The sequence below is a fragment of the Herpailurus yagouaroundi genome, unplaced genomic scaffold, assembly GCF_014898765.1.
Source record: "Herpailurus yagouaroundi ecotype Mexico unplaced genomic scaffold, PumYag 196, whole genome shotgun sequence".
Lineage (NCBI taxonomy): Eukaryota > Metazoa > Chordata > Mammalia > Carnivora > Felidae > Herpailurus > Herpailurus yagouaroundi.
Window position 1 is genome coordinate 10,650,145 of NW_024412427.1, and position 13,352 is coordinate 10,663,496.

The 13,352-nt window shown below is 42.3% G+C and overlaps 1 protein-coding gene across 3 annotated transcripts in view; it reads left to right on the forward strand.

Annotated features, from left to right (window-relative positions):
- Positions 1-13,086, forward strand: part of EDEM2 (ER degradation enhancing alpha-mannosidase like protein 2) — a 31,449-nt gene extending 18,363 nt beyond the window's left edge. For all 3 annotated transcript variants that reach the window (XM_040447238.1, XM_040447239.1, XM_040447240.1), the window contains 3 exons: positions 6,625-6,769; positions 10,277-10,398; positions 12,535-13,086. In XM_040447238.1, coding sequence (XP_040303172.1) covers positions 6,625-6,769; positions 10,277-10,398; positions 12,535-13,032 — 765 coding nt within the window. In that variant the 3' untranslated portion in view covers positions 13,033-13,086. The remainder of the gene's footprint in view (positions 1-6,624; positions 6,770-10,276; positions 10,399-12,534) is intronic.
- The last annotated feature ends 266 nt before the right edge of the window (positions 13,087-13,352 follow it).

Sequence of the window (13,352 nt, forward strand, 5' to 3'; positions counted from 1 at the left end):
TGCTTTGGCTCTCTCCCACTCTAACCTTTTTTTTTTTTTTTTTTCCTTCCCCTCCCCCATGAGTTCCTGTTAAGTTTCTCAGGATCCACTTAAGAGTGAAACCATATGGTATCTGTCTTTCTCTGTATGGCTTATTTCACTTAGCATCACACTCTCCAGTTCCATCCACGTTGCTACAAAAGGCCATATTTCATTTTTTCTCATTGCCACGTAGTATTCCATAGTGTATATAAACCACAATTTCTTTATCCATTCATCAGTTGATGGACATTTCGGCTCTTTCCATAATTTGGCTATTGTTGAGAGTGCTGCTATGAACATTGGGGTACAAGTGCCCCTATGCATCAGTACTCCTGTGTCCCTTGGATAAATCCCATTATGCACTTTTAGCCAACCTTCTTATTTTACAAGTTTACTTTTATTTTTTTAATGTTTTTTTTTTTTTTGAGAGAGAGAGAGAGTGTGTGAATGGGGTAGGGGCAGAGAGAGAGAGGGAGACACAGAATCTGAAGTAGGCTCCAGGCTCTGAGCTGATAGCGTAGAGGGGGATGCAGGCCTCAAACTCACAAACCGTGGGATCATGACCCGAGCCAAAGTTGGATGCTTAACCAACGGAGCTACCCAGGTGCCCCTAATCTTACGAGTTTGAATAGTCACATACCATTCCTTTTTCTCTTTGAACTCCTATTTTCATTCTTCTCCCACAACAGAATTTTATCCTAGTTGTTACATTTTTATGCTGGATAAATTTTATTTATACCCTATTATATGTCTCTGTAATAAAATTTCTGTATACATAGAGATTTAAAAGACTTTTAAATTTCCTGTGTGACCATAGGCTCTGAGTATTAAATTTGTTTTCTTCTTGACTTAGTTATCATTAGTACATAAATGATTAAAGCCACATTAAGAGCTTACAGTTTTTGATAAATAATTATAAAACATAAAGACAATTTAATCAGAAATACATTTCTTAATGAGAGTTTGGGGCCTTTTTAGTTTTTATTTTTATTATTTAAAAATTTTTTATTTTAGAAAGACAGCATGAGTGAAGGAGAGGAGAAGAGTCAGAGAGAGAGAGAGAGAGAGAGAGAGAGAGAGAATCTTAAGGAGGTTTCATGCTCAGCGTGGAGCCCAACATGGGGCTCCATCCCTTGACCCTGGGATGATGACCTGAGTCAGTCACCCAACTGACTGAGCCACCCAGGCGCCCCATGGGGGCTTTTTTATTTTAAGTAGTTTGTGTATTTGTGTGTGAATAATACATATTGCTGAAGTGGGACATGGTTGTGTATCAAAAGTTTCATTCATTCCTATTTTCATTTTTGTAGATGTAAGTGCTGAGGAGCCTATACACATAAATAATTAGATGGAAAGAGTTTGATTACTGCATTATCATTCAGTTCTTTGTAGTCATTGAGTAAATAGATTGAACCATATAAAACTACCAGTATTCAACCATTCAAAACTGGCAATATTATGTGGTTCTTTCTTTATATGATAAAAATAATCATCTAATCTGTCATCAAAAATCATTTTTAATGATCTCTCTGCTGACAATTCGACCAGTTCCTCTTTCAGTTTTTTGCAGGCAGAGAATTGGAAACCCTCTGGTATGCAAAAGACTTTGTTACACAGTGTCCAGAGGCCTTCCTTTTTTTCAACACCTACACCGATCTTTTATTTTATTTATTTTTTAATATAATTTATTGTCAAATTGGCTTACATACAACACCCAGTGCTCATCCCAACAAGTGCCCTCTTCAGTGCCCATCACCCATTTTCCCCTCTCCCCCAGACCCCCACCCACCCTCAGTTTGTTCTCTGTATTTAAAGAGTCTCTTGTGGTTTGCCTCCCTCCCTCTCTGAAACTGTTTTTTTCTCCTTCCCCTCCCCCATGGTCTTCTGTTAAGTTTCCCAAGGTCCACATATGAGTGAAAACATGATATCTGTCCTTCTCTGACTGACTTATTTCATTCAGCATACCTTCCAGCTCCATCCACATTGCTGCAAATGGCATGATTCATTCTTTCTCATTGCCAAGTAGTATTCCATTGTATATGTAAACCATATCTTCTTTGTCCATTCATCAGTTGATGAACATTTAGGCTCTTTCCGTAATTTGGCTATGGTTGAAAGCGCTGCTATAAACATTGGGACACATGTGCCCCTATTCATTAGCACTCCTATATCCCTTGGGTAAATTCCTAGCAGTGCTATTGCTGTGTCATAGAGTAGTTCTATTTTTAATTTTTTGAGGAACCTTCACACTGTTTTCCAGTGCAGCTACACCAGTTTGCATTCCCACCAACAGTGCAAGAGGGTTCCCGTTTCTCCACATCCTCTCCAGCATCTGTTGTTTCCTGAGTTGTTAATTTTAGCCCCTCTGACTGGTGTGAGGTGGTATCTCAGTGTGGCTTTGATTTGTATTTCCCTGATAGGGAGTGACGTTGAGCATTGTTTCATGTGTCTGTTGGCCATCTGGATGTCTTCTTTGGAAAAGTGTCTATTCATGTCTTCTGCCCATTTCTTCACTGGATTATTTGGGTTTTTTGGGTGTGGAGTTTGGTGAATTCTTTATAGATTTTGGATACTAGCCCTTTATCCGATATGTCGTGTGCAAATATCTTTTCCCATTCCGTCGGTTGCCTTTTAGTATTGTCGGTTTTTTGCTTTGCAGCGCAGAAGCTTTTTATCTTGATGAGGTCCCAATAGTTCATCTTTGCTTTTAATTCCCTTGCCTTTGGAGATATGTTGAGTAAGAAATTGCTGCGGCTAAGGTAAAGAGGTTGTTGCCTGCTTTCTCCTCTAGGGTTTTGATGGTTTCCTGTCTCACGTTTAGGTCTTTCATCCATTTTGAGTTTATTTCTGTGTATGGTATGAGAAAGTGGCCTAGTTTTATTCTGCTGCATGTTGCTGTCCACTTCTCCCAGCACCATTTGCTAAAGAGACTGTCTTTTTCCATTGGATACTCTTTCCTGCTTTGTCAAAGATTAGTTGGCTATACATTTGTGGGTCCAATTCTGGGGTCTCTATTCTATTCCATTCGTCTGTGTCTGTTTTTGTGCCAATACCATACTATCTTGATGATTACAGCTTTGTAGTAGAGGCTAAAGTCTGGGATTGTGATGCCTCCCACTTTGGTTTTCTTCTTCAATATTACTTTGGCTATTCAGGGTCTTTTGGGGTTCCATACACATTTTAGGATTGTTTATGCTAGCTTTGAGAAGAATGCCATACACCAATACTTTAAATTTAACCTAGTTTGGTGCTCAGGAAATCTTTATTCCCCAGGACAGTGTGCAACAGGAAGGTTAGAGGTTGCTGGTAGGTCCATCTTGCTTTTGTCAAATGGCAGAAGGATAACTGCGAAGGAAACAGTGATAATAGATAGCCTGCCTTTGTGTTACAAGTATCTTTTCAGGCAGATCCATTTTAGGAAAGCAGAGGATCTAGAAATCTATCGCCTTAAAACTATTTGTGACTACATTCCTCTTGGGAATCCTTCTTGTGCAACCCAGGCATATCACAGATCACACCCTTTGACTTCCATTTCTGTGGATGTTCCCCAAGAAAATAATTCAAAAGGGAAAAGATGCATACAGATATTCCTAACAGCAAAGTTCATGACAAAGAAAACTTAGAAATGATCCAGTACCCTATAATGGAGGAACAAATAAATGATTGTATCTTAATGGAATGGGTCATTATACAACTTTAACTTAAATATGTATATATAAATTCCTATGTTACGTGAGGAGGTAGTGAACAAGAATTAAGAAAACACGAAGGAATGAAATGTACTGTTAGGCTATAGTGAGAAATTAGGAGTGATAATTAAATTTTTTAAAAATTTGATTCTTTAGATTTAACAATAACAAAAAAATACACAAGAAGGCATTATATTAAGTATACTCTGATTACAACTCTATAGAATTCTGTTTTTGTGTGTTAAGAAAGAGAAGACAAAGATGCAAACGGCAGGTACTGTAAGATTAAGAGGATAATTATCTTTTTATTCCTCTCTGTTTTGTTTTTTTTTTTAAATATTTATATAACTGTGAATAGAATACATATTGGAGGGGGCACCTGGGTGGCTCAGTCAGTTAAGTGTCCAACTCTTGATTTCTGCTCAGGTCATGATCTCACATGATCGAGCCCTGTGTCATCTGTGCTCTCAGCACAGAGCCTACTTGGGATTCTCTCTCCCCTTCTCTCTGTGCCTTTCCCCTGCTCACACATGCTCTCTCGCTCAAAATAAATAAACTTTAAAAAAATGAATACAACATGGAAAGGTAGATATCAAAACTATTCTATCTGTGTGGTGAGGTTAAAGGTGATCTCTTTATACCTTTCTTTTTCTTTTTCTTTTATTTTGAGAGAGAGGGGGCAAGTGAGTAAGGGACAGAGAGAGGGAGGGAGAGAGAGAGAGAGAGAATCCCATGAGGGGCAGGGAGGGCGAGAGAGAAGTGGGGCTCATCCGAAGTGGGGCTCGGGCTTACCCGATGTGGGGCTTGAGCTTACCCAATGCGGGACTCGGACTCATGAACCACAAGATCATGAGCTGAACCAAAGTCTGATGCTTAACTGACTGAGCCACCCAGGCACCCCAATATACCTTTATTTTTCAAATTTCCTAAAATAAAAATTAATAAAAGAGAGGGTTTGATAAGGAAAGAGTTTCATGTCTGTTTGTATGGTGGTTTTCCTGGCCTGAGCAGGGATCATGGGTTCTTTCTCTGTGAGATTATAATCACACTAATAACCAACATTTACTGAACATCTAATCAGTGCCTGGTAATCTGTCTGACACATGAGGGTGATAAATTAAATATTTACGAGAGAACAATTTATGTGCCAGGCATTTTACCAGAATTATAACCCACTGAGGCAAATGTTTCTTTATAGATGAAGAAAGGAGGCTTAGATATGTTCAATTTGTTAATTCATTTATTCACCAGTATTTGAATGCTTGCTGTGTTCCAGGCCCTGTCCTCATGTAGTTTGTAGAGGGTAAGACACAACAGAAAAAAATAAAACAGACAAACACATAAGTTACAATGAAGGAAACAGATGAGCGGCTGAGAGAATGTTGGATGGGGACCTCACTTGAGAGAAGAAGGCCTCTCAGAGGTGTGATACTAGAGCTGATACTTCAAGAATCAGATGTGGGCGACAATGTTCTAGACAGAGGAAATATCATGTGTGAAGGTCCCAAGACAGGAAGGAGTTGGGTGTTTATCAGAAACAAAGAAAAGTGGTATGGCTACAGTCCAGGTGGGGGGGGGGGGGGGAGGCGGGGCAGAGATCAATCAATGGAGGTCAGCACTACCGAGATCATGCAAGGCTTTCAGAGCTACAAGGAGGTGTCTTGACTTTATGCCGAGCCCATGGGAAGCCCTGAGGTCTGGTATATGCAGTAAGGCAGTTACTTTGGCTGCATGGGGAGAGTGGCGTGAGGGCAAGTGGTTGGAGCAGTGAGAAGACTGTGAAAGTCATCCCAGTATAAGATGCTGGTGACCAGACCAAGTGGTGTCACTAGAGATAAAGCGAGATAAATCTTGATGTTTTGGAAAATGGAACTGGCAGGAGTTGCTGACAGAATGGATGTGGGGGTAGGGGGGAGGGAAAGGGAGGAGTCAAGGATGACTGCCATTTGCTAAGTGCCATATACTAAGAAGGGAGAGATGATGGTAGGGAGGCAACTTTGTGGGAAAGTGAGGGAACCAAGAATCCTGTTGGGGAAATGTTAAATTTGTTCTATCTGTGAGGCATCCTTAGGATATGTCAAAAAGGCCAGCTGTTTCCCTGCAAGCTTGTGTTAATAGCTACTTCGCAACAGCTAGTAAAATTACAAATGCATGTATTTTTGGAACCAGCAATCCTAATTCTGGACATTTGTCTTACAGGTGACAGGTAAACTTTGCAGGTTTGAGGTGACATATGTACAATGCTATTTACTACACTATTACTTGTTACAGCAAATAACAAAACATTGGAACCAATCCAACCAGCTGTTAATAGGGAACTAGTTAACTTATGGTCCAAGCAGTGGAATACTATGCAACTATGTAATAGGAGGAAGGAGCCTTTTTATGTGCTTACATGGAAAAATCAAGATCTATTGTTAAATGAATGAAAGAAAGTGCAGAACAGTATATTTAATAAGCTATTTTTTACGTGGGAAAAATAATATATACTCACACATATTTATGTTTATAAACTAATACAAATTGATTTGGGGTATAGGGTAAGAGTGAGACTTAGTAAAATCAATTTCCTATTCTTAAAATTCTGAACCAGATGGCTGTTTAAAAACCATAGTGGCCAGCATTGACTGAGCAGGGACTTGGAATACAACCTCTCTCCCTCCCAATAATTTAACAAGAAAGACACTTTGTATTTTGCATCAGATGGATGCGGCTCAGAGAAGGTAAGTGTCTGGCCCAAGGCCACACAATGAATAAATGGCCAACTCGGGTTTGATTGCAGGCTTTTTTGGCTCCAGAGCTGTTGATCTCTCTTTCCTGAGGTTGTATGTGAGGTTTAGTATGCGGAGTTTCTTTTGTATGTGGGTTTTTATGCCTGGTGGCTATCTGCCTGACAACTACTTGTCTCCTGTAGAGCCTCATTGGGGACATTGACAATGCCATGAGGACCTTCCTCAACTATTACACTGTATGGAAGCAGTTTGGGGGACTCCCGGAATTCTACAACATTCCTCAAGGATACACAGTGGAGAAGCGAGAGGGCTACCCTCTTCGGCCAGGTAAGCAGTATCTCTGACCTATCACGACCTGCAGGCTCTTGTTCTCTGAACCACAAGCCCTCATTTGTATGAGCCTCCATGCCTCACAAGTGCTCACAAGTTCATTTTTCCTCTTATGCTTCCAGTGGCTCTCGGTGGTTTTCCTAGTAGGAATTATTTATCCGCATATTTATCCCCAGATAAGGAAACTGAAACCTAGTGGGCTGAACTGACTTGCCCAGGGCTAAGCGTAGGAGATAGGACTGGAACGCAGGCCTCTTAACTAAATCTTAGGCTCCTTCAAACTTGGGCAAGTGAGTGCAAAAGGGAGAGCCAATTTGACTCCCTTTGAGTTCCTGCCATCAGGATTTCAGAAGTGTAGACAAACTTCCTAAGTCACTGGGTCAGGTGAATTGTGCTTTTATGGTGTGGAGTATTAGAACTCTGGAATGGACCTTAGGAATGAATCATCTGATCTCGTCCACCACCTCATCTGCAGCTCAGAAATCAAGGCGCAGAGAAGGAAGGTATTACACACTAGATAACTGTCTTAAAGTTCCTTTCCAGCCCTGATCCTCTGATTCACTAGAGGAAAGTTAAACACTGTGAGGAGGAGAAGGGAAAGGGGGCCAGAGGAAGGAAGTTTAGTCAGCACACACAGTCATCCCCCACCCCAAAGTGGGTTACATTTCCATTGTTAGACTCTTCCCATCTTCCCACCTGAATGCCTTTGAGCTGTGGGAGGCCTTCTGGTGGCTACTGCCCATTCTGCCCACCACCCCCCCAACCCCATTTCCTTCCTTTTCTAGCTCAAGAGATTGTTGTGGGAGTTGAGGAAGGGGGAACAGAAGAAGATGTAAAACAGTGACTGAAAAGAATAAATTAGTCACTTCGATTCCTAGAGGCTGCTGTTATTGGTATTTCTCATGTGTTTATTATCCTAGCTTTTTGTTTTTTTAATTTTTTAATGTTTATTTTTGAGAGAGAGACAGAGACAGAGCATGGAAAGAACAGAGGAGGGGGGAGGAGCAGAGAGAGAGGGAGACACAGAATCCGAAAAAGGCTCCAGGCTCTGAGCTGTCAGCACAGAGCCTGACCATAGGGCCCAAACTCAAGAATAGCGAGATCATGACCTGAGCTGAAATAGGCTGCCCAACCCACTGAGCCACCCAGGTGCCCCTGTTTTTGTTTTGTTCTATTTTGTTTTGTTTTGTTTTTAAGAGAAAACTCTCAGAAGGTATTATACCCAGTGTTACCAACAGATAAAATGAAGACAGTTTGGGACTAAATGTAGGACGTAGGCTTGTGCATTCTCAGAGTTAGAGGGAAACTGAGAGGACTTCTAACTGGGATCGCCCTGTCATTGCCCTGGCAAGTGGTTTTCTAGTCTTTGTTGAGTTAGCACCATGACAGGGAGCTCACTACTTACAGAGGCACCCTGTTCCATTTGCAGGATAGGGTGGCAGGAAGGCATCAATGGAAAGTAAGGCACCACAGCCAGGAATCCAATAATGCCTTAGTCCAGTTACCCTTCCTACCTAAAACAAAAGCGAATGGGAGATAAGGTGCTTCTCTTTCATTAGATTGGCCAGTGTGTTACGCTCTGGTACATGTATCTGATCGGCAGTAATGAAGCACAGAACCTAGTCTAAAGGTCTCAGAGGGCTTTTACCTCCCCCTAAATCCAAATCTAAGCCTGAGTTGTCACCTTGTTCTACAGAGTTGGCCAATATACAAGAAATTAAAGCAGTGATAGCATACATAGGCCTATGTGTGAGGAAGAGAAAACAAGATGGCTGGCTCTGGGTGCGCTGAGCCAGCCAGCTGCAAACAACAGAAGAGGCTTCCGGGAGCACTGTCTTTTCTTTCTTTGAATTTAATTTTTTTTTTAAGGGTTATTTCTTTTTGAGAGAGAGACAGACAGAGCGTGAGCAGGGAAGGGGCAAAGAGAGAGGGAGACACAGAATCTGAAGCGGGCTTCAGGTTCTGAGCTATGAGCACAGAGCCCGACACAGGGCTTGAACTCCCAGACCACGAGATCATGACCTGAGCCGAAGTCAGATGCTTAAACGACTGAGCCACCCAGGCGCCCCTCTTTTCTTTCTTTGAACACACACAGTGTGTTCACTTACAAGTAAATGTACCCCAATCTGTGTCTTAGAATATGAGCAGTTAGATCAGTAATTGTCTATAGATCTGTGGGGTAAAGGGAGGGAGAGGTGGGAGAGAACTGGGAGACAGGCAGAGATCTTTTTTCCTAAAGGAAGAAATAGAACTTGCAATAATAAATCAAAAGGGAGACAAGTGCTGGTCAAGGCCCAGGAGGAAACAGGGAAGGAGATTGGGAGGAGAGATTGGTCTATGGAGGGGAGAGTTCTCTCCTCTCTGAGAAAAGACAGGTGAAAAAATAGAAACGTCTGTTGAGCTGTAGCTTCCACCCACTGGGACCACCCTAGAAGTCGAATCTTTCTTTTCCATACTAGCTCTTCAGATATTTGAAAGCAGTAAACATAGGTTTCTGGGTTTTCTTTTCTCCAGAATAAACTTTCTCTTCAGGACAAACTCCTTTTGGCTAATATTCATCTGAAAATGGGGCCTATGCCTGTCAAATTCCAGTTGTGGTTATAGAATAGGGTAAGACTATTGCCTTGTTCTGGGCCCAGTGAAATGGTAGCTGTTCCTTTGTTAGATTGAAGATTGGCTGTTGAATATCTTAACCTTCATTTTTTTGTCCATCCCATCTCAGAAAGGCCCTCATAATGATAGGCTTATACTCTTAAACTTTAGGATTAAGTTAGGCTGTTAGTGACAGAAAATGAGTAGTGCTTAATTAAGATAGATATTTCGGAGTGCCTGGGTGGCTCAGTCAGTTAAGTGTCCGGCATCCGCTCAGGTCATGATCTCATGGTCCGTGGGTTTGAGCCCTGCGTCAGGCTCTGTGCTGACAGCTCAGAGCCTGGAGCCTGCTTCAGATTCTGTCTCCCTCTCTCTCTGACCCTCCCCCATTCATGCTCTGTCTCTCTCTGTCTCAAGAATAAATAAACGTTAAAAGAACATTTTTTTTTGGAATAAATAAATAAAATAAGATAGACATTTCTTTCTCACTTTTGGCCTCATATGGCTCTCTGTGTTGTCAGGGACCTTAATCCCACACCTGGCTGCTGGGAATAGTTGTCAGTCTAAGCAGTTGCATGCTTGGCTATAGTTAAGGATTCTGTTACTAAGGAAGAAGGAAGGGACAAATATGGGGAGACATGGAGCAGCCTCTGCCACCTCTCCATCCCAGAGCCTAGCTGGCTGTCTTTCCCTTGGGGTGGGAGTCCATGGTCAGTTTTAATGCTGATCTCCACTAAGCTTCAGGCTTTGGGTATGTTGGCTCTGAAAACTCAGCATTGAGTTGTCCTGTGTTCTTCCTGGTTGGGGCCCTGTGGACAAGGTAGGGAAGGAAGGAGTCTCACCCCCTGAGGTGGGCCCCGAGCCTTCTCTGCTCAGCCCCTGGATGAGAAGGGTCTGCCTTGGACTTTACAGAACTCATTGAGAGCGCAATGTACCTCTACCGTGCTACGGGGGATCCCACCCTCTTAGAACTTGGAAGAGATGCCGTGGAATCCATCGAAAAAATCAGCAAGGTGGAGTGTGGATTTGCAACAGTAAGTGTTTCCATTGGCCCAAGAGTTGAGAAATGTCTCCCCCTGCTGATAAAGAGACTCTGGAAATGTACATATGCCTTTATTTTATAGATGGCATGACTGAAGAACAGAGAAGCCAAGAGTCTTGCTAAAGGTCACAAAGCTAGTAGAGGTAGAACTAAGGGTTCATTCTCAGGGATTTGACTCTATGCTCTTGTCATTGTCTCTGCATCAGGGGTCCTCAAACTGTCTCATAAGCTACTGTACAAGGGTGAATTTTGTGAGAAGTTTTGTGGAAAGTCTTGTTAGGTGGATTTTAGAAGGAGATATAAAGTCCCATGGCCTTATATTCACACCACAGAGTCCTTAATGAAACTGTCCTAGTAGTTTCACAGATGTTTATTGAATGTCTTTTATGCATCAGGCACCATGCTAGGCTAATGGTTCTAGCAATGAAGAAAGACCAAGTCCCTGAGCTGGCATTTTAGTAAGAAAAACAACCAACGTGTATCTAGGAGACAGAAAGAAGACCAGTATGGCTGGAATAACATGAACACGGAGGAAAGGGGAAGAGAAAATGTCCCAGAAGGAGGCAGAGGTTATATCATGTAGAGCTTTGTATAAGCCGTGGGAAAGAATTTGCATTTTGTTCTACTTAGAACGAGAAGCTTTGGTAGGATTGACAGCAGAGCAGTGACCTGATCTGATCTGTATTTTAGAAAGATCACTCTGGCTGCTCTGTGGAAAGGGGATTGAAAGGGTCAAGGGGAAGAGCCATGTCACATCCTTAGAGGACCCAAGCAGGCAAGATGTAAATAAATGATCATTACAGATACGTAAAAAACAGATGTGTAAGAAAATTTTCTGGAAGAAAATTCACCAAAAAGTCTACAGAGGAATTTTAGGGTACGGGATTAAAAACAGAACAAAAAAAAATTCCCTCTCTTTAAAAATTTTGTGTTGTGGTTACATTCTGTAAGGAGAATATATATACATCTATTTAAAGAAAAGACCTATATATGTAGAGGGAAAATAAAGCAGTGATCTGTTTTAGTTTCTAAATATGTTGTATTTTGTGAAAAGCCAAAGTGGTTAAGTCCATTGGGACCTTCTTATGAACATTTGACTGATTTCCATGAAAATGAAAGCCTTCTGGAGGTCTTCCAAGGCAAATGATGGGAATAGGCGTCAGACTCCTCGGCCTTTGACAAAGAAGGCAAGAAAGTAATAATTCTTGGCACATCAAGTCCATATTTTAGTCATTTTTTTGTGTGTGAAAAATAGATGCCACTGAGAATTAGTTTTAAGAAAATATATCTCAAATTCTGAGAGGATAAAATAAATGTAGGAAGTAAACTTACTCATCCATGACTGTAAACTTAGTATGAATTTTTCTTCATAAAGACTTCTAATTAGTTATTATAGTAGCAAAAACTTGGATTAGCTAAGTAAATGATGCTACATTTTTACAATGTCATTAAAGGGGATGATTAGATGTGTATGTGTATGGTCACAATAAAGGCAGGTTAATGGAGATAGGAATTGTCTTGTCCCTAGGGAGGTTAGGGAAGACCCTGTGATCAGGCAGTATTTGAGCAGAGACCCGAAGGCAGTGAGGGAGCAAGTGGTAGGAAGGGTGAGTGATCCAGGTAGAAGCAATGCAGAACCAGTGGAGTGCAATGCAGAAAGAACAAGCATTGCAGAGAACCAGTGGCGTGCACACATTTGCTCACAGAAGAGGAAGGCCATTCGCCGGACCCACGAGAACAAGGGAGAGCATGTAAGAGAGGTCAGGGAGAGAGCAGGGGCCAGGCTGTGAGGACCTGTTAAGCCATGATAAGGACTTTGGTTTTTAGTCTGCCATGAAGTGGGATGTCAACAGAGGGTTTTCAGTGGAGGAGTGACAGCTAAGACTTACCCTATAAATAAGCTTTAGGGTTAAGGATGGAAGCGGGAAGCCCTGTTGGAAGTTGTGCCAATCCGGGTGAGAGTCAGTGGTCCAGGCTTGGGAAAAGGTGAAACTCTGAAACGTAAAGTGATTTTCCCAAAGGCCCTTAGCTGCTCGGTGGCAGGGCAGGAATTCCTAACGTGGTCCCCTGGCCCTCTCTGCTGCCCTGTGATACCACTTCTGACTTGCTGCCTTCTTCCTCGTGGCAGATCAAAGATCTGCGAGACCACAAGCTTGACAACCGTATGGAGTCTTTCTTTCTGGCCGAGACTGTGAAATACCTCTACCTTCTGTTTGACCCAACCAACTTCATTCACAACAATGGCTCCACCTTTGACGCGGTGATAACCCCTTATGGGGAGTGCATCCTGGGGGCTGGGGGTTACATCTTCAACACAGAAGCGCACCCCATCGACCCCGCTGCCCTGCACTGTTGCCAGAGGCTGAAGGAAGAGCAGTGGGAAGTGGAAGACTTGATGAGGGAATTCTACTCTCTCAAACGGAACAGGTCAAGATTTCAGAAAAAAACGATGAGCTCGGGGCCATGGCAACCTCCAGCAGGGCCGGGAACGTCCTCCTCTGAAAACCAAGACGAGGCAAGGGAAAAGAGGCCTACCAAGCAGAAAATCCCACTCCTCAGCTGCCCAAGTCAGCCCTTTACCTCCAAGCTGGCATTACTGGGACAGGTTTTCCTGGACTCCTCGTAACCACTGGATGACTTTTTTGTTTTGTGTTTGATATAAAATATGACAGTAACTCTGCTTTTGACTGTCATGGTTTTCTATTTTACATATTGGGTTGTCTCAGGAGATTTCATTCAAAGAAAGTATTCATGACTTAAAAAAAAAAAAAATGTGAGTCTAATTTATTTTTCTCATACAGTTGAAGGAACAGCTGAACCCGTAATCAGCCGGCTCCATAGACCCCAGGGGTTGATGGTTGAATCTTCCTTCCTTTGAAGGCTCCCTTCTTCCAGTATCTCCAGGGAGAGTGTTGTTAGGAATGTGTTCATCACGTCTTGCCCCTG